The sequence below is a fragment of the Oryzias latipes genome, chromosome 22, assembly GCF_002234675.1.
Source record: "Oryzias latipes chromosome 22, ASM223467v1".
NCBI classification, from domain to species: Eukaryota; Metazoa; Chordata; class Actinopteri; order Beloniformes; family Adrianichthyidae; genus Oryzias; species Oryzias latipes.
In genome coordinates, this window is record NC_019880.2 from 9,687,522 (window position 1) to 9,698,439 (window position 10,918).

The following is a 10,918-nucleotide window of genomic DNA, read 5'->3' on the forward strand; positions in this document are numbered from 1 at the left end:
AGCTCCAAGGCTCCGGGGGGTGGGAGGTTGAGCATCAACAGACCAAGCAAACTAAAGGGGTGGAGGGGGATGTAAGAGAAGAGACCTTTCAGAAGATTATATCGGATCTGAGGAGAGTCATCTATTTCTCTTCATCTGCTCTCCTCTCTCCTCTGCCGTGTGTTTCAGACGGATTCAGAGCGGGCACAAAGGCAGCTGACCTGACCTCTCTTCAATTTGCAGCCTAGAAACACATTGATTTGCTGCTTATTTGCATGCATACACCCTATCTCTTCATTCAGACCTACTCTCTTTTTTAATATAAAAGATTTCGTTATGACTAAAGAAGATTAGATAAAGGAGAAGAAATGTGATAAATCCCTTAAAAAAATTTTTTTTAAAGATCTTTACATCCTATGTTACCTTTAATATGTTTTACGTTTAAAAAAAAAAAAAAGGCTTAAATCTACTTTATAAAAGCTAGAAACATCGCACAAAACAATTTGTGATCAAATTAAATCTCACAATGACACCAGAAAGTCAGTCACTTCACAGAATTCTCACCTTGGAACGGACAAAGGTGGGATCTGGGCAGCAATAACAGTCTAAGAATAGAAAGCATCATTGTTATGTATGACAGGTAGGCACTGTGTCGAGGAAATCACCTAATGGCATTTTGAAATGAGATAATAAGTAAATTTCTACCTTTGGGTAGTTAAAGGGTAAAAAGAGAGAAAAGTGTAGTGTTCGGCTATTATTCTTAAACATAAAGGTACTGTTGAGGGTATTTTTGTTAGAAATTTTTTCATGTTTTAACCTTTTGTGAAAAATATATTTACATAATATGAATGAAGATATTTATAGAAAGGCTAAAGATTTAAAAGTAACAGGAAAGTTTGTCAAATTACGAGACAACATATTTTAATTGAGAAGCCATCTTTTAAGGACGGTTAGTTAGGCTTGTATGTGTTCAAACTGAGTAAAAATATCATCTGAGTTCCTGCTGGTGCGGCAAATCGCAAGCTTAGATTTAAATGTTGCAAACTAAACACAAGGATTTCTGACAATGTTCCTTCTAGGATCAAGACTTTTGTCTTGTTTATTTCAAAACTCCCATTCTAATACTTTCACCAAACCAATTGGTGCAGGGATTTTGTTGTTTTCCCATTTGTACATTAATTTTCTACATTTAGATCATTAAAATGAATAATATTTGGGTTATTGTGAAGCTAAAATAATAGTTTTGACGCTTTTTGATCTACTTTAGGTTTAACATTTTTTACAGTTTTTCTTAGATTTTATCTGCACTTCTTTATGTTTGGTTTTAAATTATTCTTTAGCTGTTTGCATCAGGATTGCCTGATGTGAAACAAAAATAACAAAAAGGTACATGCTTTTCTGGTGCCAGACTCATTATTATGTGTGTTTTGAGCCTGAAACTTGGCAGTCTTTCTAATATTTCTCCTGAACAGAAATGTAAATCTTTTATGTTAAGAATGCTTATGTTTAAAAAAATTCTGGCCCATTTTGATTAGGTAAAAAACGTTGTTTGAACTGAGGCTACAATTGTGTATATTTATAAAAATTACTAGTCAGAAAAGCACCACAATCCATGTTCAAAACAGATTTGTTGTGTTTTATTTTTTTAACTACTTCCAAATAAAATTTCTCTAATCATTTGTGGAAACAAAATAATAGTTAAAAAATCATAAATTAAAGTGATTATTAGTATTAGTGTGGTTGTGTTTTTCCTTCATGATAAGCCTTTAGATTTATTATGATTTTTGATCATAAAAGCAAACAATTTGGATATATATATAGATTAATATATTAATCGATAAGTACATGGATAAAGGTTTTTAATATGGGAGATCACCACACTCCCTAAATGAAATCAGAAGTATGGGTAATTTCGGAAAGCGGTTCCTGACGCATGGCTATACGCATGGGATGTTGCGCAGCGCTGAACCCCTCGCGTGCGTGCGTGGGTAAACTGGCGCACAAATTCTCCCCCGTTCAGGTGGGAGGAGCGTCTGTACCGGGACGCCACACGACGCAGGAGCAGCGGCGGCAGCAGCAGCAGAAGCATCAGCCCCGTCCAAACCCTCGAGGTCCACCTCTGCCAGGCAGACCGTCCCCACACCTGTAAGGTCACTTCCAATAGCACGCCGCGCGGAAAACGCACAACCAGACGGAGAAACAGACAAATATGATCGAAACCACTTGAGGGCAGAGCATCGGAACGACAAAGGTGAGACAGTGGGGGGGGGGGTCGTTTTTTTTCTTAAGATGACTCGGAATTAAAGTGCTTTTTTTTGCGCGTAATGGACACACTGGAGAGCAGACGGTTCAGGTGCGACAGGCATTACGCTGATTAATTAGTTCTTCTGAACGGCCCAATTTTCAGCTTTAACACTTACAATTATCTCATCTCCAAGGAATTCATTCATCAAAGGCTTTATGCAGATTTAGAAACGTGAAAAGCGTCTCTTGGGGAATTGAAAGATTGTTTCTTACAATAAAATAAACTTTAAGGATTTTTTTTCCTTTGGTCTTTTCTGTTTTTCTGTCTGACTTATTCATCTTTTTACAGGGAAAAAAACTGATAAAAAATGATGATGCATCTGATCTGGGTGGTCTTCATTCTTAGTGTGGCAGGCATGGTAAAAGGTAAGACCTTTTCTTTTATTTGTCATCCTTCCCCTGGGACATGCACTAGCACAAAGACAGGTAAAAAAAATGTGCAAAATTATTTCTCTAACAGAGGAATATTTATTCTTTTGAATGTTTTATGCGTCTTTTGATTGTTGATGCAAATAAACGCCATCTCTTCCTTCCTTTGAAGGCTGGGAATGCAGCGCAGGGTGCAGTCCAGAAAATGGGTTTTGTGAGAGGCAGGGGAAGTGCAGGTAGGTTATTAAAATTACCTCGGATTCCTGTGCAGACGGTGGCCCATATCCTGTGGGCTTTTAGCACCTGATTTCCATAAATGATTTCTGCTAAATGTGCTCCATTGAATTTACTGGCTCCCTTTTATCTGTTTGTATCTTTTTTGAGTTTCTCATAGCAGTGTATTGTTTGAACAGGAGCTTTCAGTGATTTTGTGAGGATAAATCGCTCTGTTCCAAAGCCTGCCAAGCTTGAATTGTCTCCAAAATGGATTTTCTCCATTTGGGGAGTTTAATGGTTCGACTGATCTAACTGGAGCCTGAAATATTCGCACTGTTGGAACAAGGTGGACGCTCTCTTGTAATCCCCCTACCCACGTCCTTTCAGGTGCAAACCTGGGTGGGAAGGAGAGAACTGTGACCGGTGCATTCCCTTCCCTGGATGTCTGCACGGCTCATGTGAAAAGGCATGGCAGTGTATCTGCAAAGAGGGCTGGGTGGGCAGCCTGTGTGACCAAGGTGAGTCTCATTAAGCTCCCCTGGGGCTTCTTATCTTTATCTGCCTCCGTGTCAGAGGTGAGGCAGAGGCACAGAGCTTTGGCGCCTCGCAGGTTGTCACTGAATTAATGTAAAGAACAGAGTTCAACATGGTGGGGGGGAAAAACCTTGGACGCAGTGTCTAAGAATGGCTTTAGACTGGTGTTATGTCTGTGCCATGATTTATATTTTTCTGTAAAAAACAAACAAACATAAGATGCCCTGCACTCCCGCTTAATCGTCAAGCTGGAAAACTCACTTTTTCCTTTTACCCATGAATTTGGACTAAGACTAGTTCTGGATTCAGTGTGACCCATTTATCAGTGCTGACTGCATCTCATATTCAAATGGAACATATGTGCTGGTCGCCCGTGCTTATGTTCTCTGTCTTGCTCTCAATGACAGCATGCTGCTGCAGCTTTGTGGTCTGCAGCGATGATGGAAACAAAAAGACAAGAGGAAAAAAAAAATGGGGACAGAAATGCTGGCACAGAGAGAGCTAGACGCTCAAGATCCTTTTTTTTTTTTTTTTACCTTTACAACAGATACCCGCCTGTGCTCATCCAGGCCGTGTTCCAGCAACGCCACCTGCGTAGAGACGGGAGAGGGAGGATACATGTGTATCTGTCCTCAAGGCTTTGCTGGAAAAGACTGCCATTTGAAGAAGCAACTCTGCCTGGAGAATGGGTAATTCTTTTTTTATATTGTTGCACAAACTTGAATTCTGTTTGATGTTTGTCTTCCACATGCACAGAGCAAAGAATTTCTATTGTTTAAGTTGTAAAAAAAAACAAATAAATGTGATGTTTCATTTTTTAAAATACAAAAAACATTTCAGTTTTTCTGTTGACTTGCATGCACTCTCAAAAATAGCCGAGAACTGTTAAAAAATGTTCACGCCTGCAAGAAAATGTACCTTTTATTGCCACACATTTTTCCATCCCCCTTCTTCTTCTTTTTCTGATCTTAATCAGCTTCTTTAATCGCTGAGATTTGTGTGAACTTTTATAATCATAAAAATGTCAGTATGTTAGAATTTAAGAACCACAATGCCTCAAATGCCTACTATTGCATTTAAATTACTGTCTTTAACCAAATTCATGTCAGATTTAGGCTCATTTGTGCAGCAGTCTGCCGGTGACCGTAGCAGTAATTTAAGATGAATATAGATAAAAGCCACTTGACAGACTTGATCTGCTATGTGGTTTACACAGGATTGCTGGTTTTACTCAGTAAATAGCTGTAGTTGCAGGTCCAGAAAATCAATTCCAAACACCAGAATCATAGACGTGCTCAACATAAATTCTTTGTTTCTGTGAAATATTTCTACAGAAAGGTTTATTACTTTACTTAAGAACATTTAAACTGCAAAAAGAAACCTCAACAGACTGAAGGTGAAAGATGACTGAGTTTTTGATATCACTCTGAAGAGGATTTGGCACTTTTAAATCAGGAAAAGATACACAAGTAGGAGCTGAATTGGCTTTTTAAAATGAATGTCAAACCATTGAAATAAAAGCAAACGTTTTGTTTTCTTTTTGTTATTTCTCAAATGATTCTTGGAGAATCAGACATGTTTTCTAGGGAAACAAATGAAAAACTGAAACTATGTGGAGGTGTTTAAACAAATCTAGTTGAAATAATTGTTTACAAACTGAAACCAACCCAGACTTTTTTTTTCTTCACCCTTTCCTGAAAGCTTAATGACATGCCTGAATTACAGATGGAGCAGCTCTCAGGAGGAGTCCTCCACCTGACCATCAGCATATAAAAAGTCCCTGCGGGTACAGTTAACTGACATGAACCAGCAAACTCTGAACCCCCCTCCGTGGCTGCAATTTCTGATAGTTTTATTATGCTGCGCCTTATATCCACCACCAGCCCACTGAAACGGTTATTGTTGGTGAATTATCAGCTGTCCTCTCACACAATAAGTGTCCACATTTCACATACCGCTGGTACCCGGTGTCTGCACGCACCATAAATCAGCTCCTCTGAAGCAAAGGTGTCTGAAAACTGCGTTGGTAGTGGAAACGAGGGGTGTTGCTTCTGAACTACTCTGAAGAGGAGTCAGGAGCGAGTGCAATCAGGTGCTGCCTGAGTTGTTGATTAGGATCTGTCTGTGTGCACACTGGTGAAGCATGGTTGTACTGATCAGATTTAGAATGACTTCTTGTTGAGGGTTATTAGTCAAGCTGTTTATTTGTGTGGGCATGAAGAACTGAAGGAATACATTTGAATAATAAGCCAGATTATCCTGGATGTAAATTAATTTAATCTTTTTTTGGGTTTGAGTGACTCTGCACCTTATCTTTAAGCATCCCCCTACTTTGGATGTTGTAATTATTTTCTAATTCTGCTCAGTAGAACTACACTGATTTAAGCCCTCAAGATGTTAAAGCAAAAAAAAAGCATGCGGGTCAAGGATGCTTGAGGCCTCCATTTATAAAACTCCATGTGGGTTTCTGTGTTTTCCGATACTTTCAAATTGGAAAATGTGTGATCTCAAGAAAACACTCACAATTACAATAGTTTTTTTCACCACCTTGAATGCAATAATATGTAAGTGCTAGGACCAAGCCCCTACAGTCCATTCCCAAAATTTACTCAAGCCATTAAGAACCACAGGTTGCAGTTCCTAAAGATACCACTGGAGGCAGATGTCAGAGGGAAACAATTTCTTTTTGACTTTAAGTCAGATTGCATGAGAGTACCACAGCAAAAAAAAAAAAAAAATCAAGAGAGAAAAAATTACGAGATTTGAAGTAGTCTAGAGACAGAACTTGTAAATTTACAACTTCCTATGTTGTAAATTTAAGATTTTTTTCATTTAAATATGTGTTTTAAAGTCATAGGTACGACATTCAAAATCATAAATGTACATTTTTAAAACACAATTTATGAGGACAAAGTAATAAATCTAGTCTGACTGTTAAAATCGTAAAGTTACGACTTTTTTGTAACTTTGTTACGTTAAAGTAACAAATGTAACAACAAATGTTGTTATGTTAAAGTCATAATTCAAAAAAAAAAGTTTGTTTGTAAACTGGCCCTAATACTCTGTTGAAACATTGGTCTGTACTCCAAAAATCAACACATTTATTGGCATCTAAAGCATCTAATAATGATTAATTTATTTATTAGCGCTTAAATTTGAATATTTCTTTTTCTTTTTTAAGCAGACAGGGGACCCAACAAATCTTAGTATTTTACTTTATCATTTGCCATTTTTGCAGAGTTGTTAAGTTCAATTCAATTTTATTTATATAGCCCAAATTCACAACAACAGTCTTCTCAATGGGCTTTGTACCAGTAATTGTAAGGTAAACATACAATCAAAAAAGGATCATAAATGCATAGAATTCAATAGGATAATACTAAACTTTAACTAAACAGACTAAACTGAACTGGCATCCCTGCCCTTAGACCCTCCTTCGTGGTAAGGGAAAAACTCCTAAAAAAAAAACGGATTCCGGAAGAAGCCTCAATCCAAATCCAAAACTATTTCATACTTATCCTTCAAAATGCCTGAAATCTGTAGAAAATTGTTGAAGTTTGAGTTAGTTTCGTTCATTTATAAACAGCCAAGTCATAATCAAAATGGGTTTAAAGGAAAAAGAGAATTCTATCAAATCAAAACAAAGATTTTGTCTTGTTTCAATAACTGAGGGGAAATGGTTGCATTCACTTTTACATTTTCAAACCTTTTTTTTTTCCCCTTGCAGCTCCCCTTGTCAGAATGGAGGCACATGTGTGGACGCTAGTGGCTCAGCCGCATCCCCTTTCTGTTCCTGTCCCTCTGGGTTTTCCGGAGACTTCTGTGAGATCGGTGTTGACAGCTGCCAGCCTAACCCCTGCCTCAACTATGGCAATTGTACAAACCACGGCCTCACGTTCACGTGTGTCTGTCCACCGGGCTTCTCGGGTTTCACCTGCAACGACAGCACCAGCAGCTCCTCCTGTGCTGGCAGGCCCTGTTCCAACAGCGGGACATGTGTCCGTCAGCTTGATGGAACGTTCCAGTGTGTCTGCCAGAAAGGGTTTGCGGGTCCAACTTGTTCTCTGCGTCACAGACCAAAGAGCAGAAACAAACTGCTTGGTGCTAGACCGGTGGAGCACCACATGCTCGCCCTAGCCCCCCAACACTACTCTCTGCCCGCCCACGCCTTTCACAAGCTGCTTAAACCTCCCGATAGAGACCTGCTGAAGATCACCCTGAAGGAGACTGTCCACTCCTCTGGCGTTCTTGTCACTCACGGTCAGCTCATCTGCTTCGGCATGCTGGCCTTGCTCACCTGCCTGGTTATTCTAGGCACGACGGGAATAGTTTTATTTGGCCGCTGCGAGACGTGGCTGGCCAATGCCAAGTACAGCCAGCTTGTTCGACAGCAACGGGAACACCTGCTGAGAGAAGTCGGAAGCCCGAGCCAAGAAGAGCCGGAGCACTCGGTAAACATCATCCTGCCAGAGAAGATTAGACTCTCCAGCTTTGGGAGACACTACACCTCAATCTGATTTAAACTTCCACTCCGAAAATCTCAGAATAAAAGTTCCCCCATTCCAACAGAGGGAGACCCTGAAAACAGACAATCACTGATTCTGCATATAATATTTCAGTGACTTGGTTACAAATAATCATTAAAAATGTACAGAAGCTGAAACGATCTCATTGCCTGACATTTTCTTAAGTGATCAACTCTCCTGGTGTTTGAAAGCCCAACGAATGGATTGTGAAACGGCTTCTCTCTATTGATGAAATGTGATTTGAGCTACAAGAAGTCAATTGATGGAAAAATCAAACTAAGAACCTGTTTATCAGTTGATAAACTGTCAGCTGTGGACAATCTCGTGCAATTTCTTACTGTGTAAATGTGTATGATCGTGCAGCCTGCATTAGAGACCGAGGAGGACCCCAGCTGACCCACAAACCAAGATTTTAAATACTGATATAATGGTTACAATATTATTGCTCCAACTTGCATTGTACATGTTACATTTACTAAATGTTACTACATATTTGTTAAATGTTATACATTTGATATATATTTACTGAATTCTTCTAATTCCTGCACAGAAGTGAATCATTTTTAGATGTTTATTTTCATATTGTTACTGTGTTTTGTCCTCGTATTTTTACATTGAACGATGAGTTGAGTTTGACATAAAGGTGACTTGTTGAGGGGCTGGAATTTGTTTGGTTGTGTAGCACATTTATCCCAGACGGATAAGCACAAATACATTGGAACAAATCCACTTTAAAAGAAATAAGCTTTCTAAAGAAAAAGATTCTCAGTTTCCATATTGAATTTTAAAGGCTCTCAGTCTCGCACTTTTTCTGTTGAGGTAAAGAATGTTTTATAAGAGATAATCTGCTGAAATGTTTCTGCTAAATTAATAGTGATTGCCTCTCATTGAAGCTGCTGATTGTTAATTGTGTTGTATAAAAAGGTGTGACTTTGACACTTCCCACAAAGATGATGCAGATCAGTCTAAATGGGCATCCGCCATAAAAACAGGGAGCGTTTCAAGTTTTATTAGAACATCAGGTACTCTGTGAGACCCATCAATGCGTTTATCTCCACATCTCGACTGCTAAAAGTTATGTTTTCTGAAACTTTAGGAACCTTAAATGAGTTCTGTCTACAAGATGTGCTTTTAATTTTTGTTCTGCATGAAGAAAAAACTTTTTTCATTGAAAACATAAAAACTATAGTTTTGACTATTTATTTCCATTAACTAGTTGTACTAATTGGCTGGTAAACACTCATGTACATTAATACCGGTAGTTGTGATCATATAATTGTTTTGAATGAGTTTGGCATTTCTATGGCTTTTGTTTTTAATGTTTAAATATTTCATTTTTGCGCTCACACTTTTTTCTTTTTTTCTTTTGCTGCTTTGAAAAAACTCCATGAAATACCTACCTGCCAAAAAATTAGCTAAATCACATGTATGTGTGAACACATTAGAGCATTTAATGTTATCTTGAGACTTCTGTTCAGTGTGTGCGGTTTTACAGCCCAAACTGAACTCAATGCACCGCCAACTGCCTGTTGTTGGAGCAAAAATCTGCTTTCCTCATTTTTTGTTCGATTTGTTGGTTATTATCAGTAGAATGATAACATGAACCTACTGTGCACATCCTCATTCAAGAAAAATGCAACAAAATGTAGCTCTTTATCGCCACCTTGTGGTTCAGCTTATTAACAGGGATAAACGGCAAAAATGCAGCTCAGTCCTGTTGATTCATGCTGATTTATGTAGATTTATAGCATTTAAATTGTGCTTGCCAGGTGATCTTAATTCATTTTGAAAATGTTAAAATTAAAAAAAATAATCATACATTAAGTAGAATTAGATAATAGCAACAACAAAAAAATACATTTAAATGTAAGACACATGAAAAAAAATATGGTGACTGTAAATACAGCTTAAGATATTATATATATATATATATATTTATATTTCAAATCAAAACAAAGATTTTGTCTTGTTTCATGCATTTTTTTAATGTGCCCAAATCCAAAACAAGAGTCTCACATAGATTTATGTTTGTAGTATTATCAAAAAATACAACAAAAGTATTTTATAAAACAGATGTAGAGAGAATGCAAAAAGATTAAACAAAAGACAAAATATTTCCGTTATTATTTGTGCATTTAATAGATTCACTGCTCTCAGATTGGTCTATTTAAAGATGCTTTTTTTAATCTATTCTCTGCCTAGTTTATTACTAAGTTTGAATCTTCTTCCTGATTGGTCAGTTTATAAACTGTGCTGTGATTGATGAGTGTAGTGCTGATTTTTCACGATATTCTGTTTTGATAGGCAACTTGTTGAGTCTTCAGTGTGAATATGATCTCCAAACAAACAGTTTTAGTAATCTGCACTCTGATTGGTCAGTTTAAAAGTCTTCTTTTCCCCCTTAACCCTTGTGCTATATTAGATGACCCCACCCTTACTTTGACGTGTTATTCCTACCATGACAAAGGTGGATAAAGGTGGAAAGATTTCATGTAATCCATGGACACCAGTGAGGTTAACAAATCATTGAAGAAAAAAGGTTCAGAGCACTGTCTGGTGGGTCTAGATGACCCAACTCCCAACGTTAAAGTGCCTAGGATAGCACAAGGGTTAAAGCAATTTTTGCGTGGTCAGTTCAAAGTTTCATTCAGATTTGTCAGTTTAACTTTTCACTTTGGGTTCTTCTTGCTCAATTTAAAGTTCCTCTAGAGTTTTTCTAGTGGTTAGTTAAAACCTCTTGGTGGTCAATTTAAATGTTATCCTTAATTGGTCAGTGTAGAACTCAGTTTGGGCAATTATCCCCCATTTGGTCCATCTAAATCTCCTTTCTCATTTGTCAGTTTAAGGCCGCAGTTTTATAGGTCAGTCCAAACACACTTTCTCATTGTTTATTGGTCGATTTACAGCTTCTTTTTCTTTGGCGAATTTAAAGTTGACACACACCTCACCTTTGTAGGCTATTGAGTTCTTTCCTTAAAACTGTGTTGAAA

The 10,918-nt window shown here is 37.8% G+C and overlaps 1 protein-coding gene across 1 annotated transcript; it reads left to right on the plus strand.

The window, feature by feature from the left end:
- Nucleotides 1-1,979: 1,979 nt before the first annotated feature.
- dlk1 (delta like non-canonical Notch ligand 1) lies at nucleotides 1,980-8,593 on the plus strand. The gene is made up of 6 exons (XM_004082514.4): nucleotides 1,980-2,230; nucleotides 2,573-2,649; nucleotides 2,825-2,888; nucleotides 3,256-3,386; nucleotides 3,950-4,091; nucleotides 7,130-8,593. The coding sequence occupies exons 2-6, from the start codon at nucleotides 2,592-2,594 to the stop codon at nucleotides 7,917-7,919; spliced, it is 1,185 nt and encodes a 394-aa protein (XP_004082562.1). The 5' UTR covers nucleotides 1,980-2,230; nucleotides 2,573-2,591; the 3' UTR covers nucleotides 7,920-8,593.
- The last annotated feature ends 2,325 nt before the right edge of the window (nucleotides 8,594-10,918 follow it).

Bases quoted from the DNA above. Each gene is read 5' to 3' on its own strand.
- dlk1 (XM_004082514.4), top strand. From the start codon at position 2,592: ATGATGATGCATCTGATCTGGGTGGTCTTCATTCTTAGTGTGGCAGGC. The intron at 2,650-2,824 runs GTAAGACCTTTT...CTTCCTTTGAAG, and splicing joins TGTGGCAGGCATGGTAAAAG to GCTGGGAATGCAGCGCAGGG. The intron at 3,387-3,949 runs GTGAGTCTCATT...CCTTTACAACAG, and splicing joins GGGCAGCCTGTGTGACCAAG to ATACCCGCCTGTGCTCATCC.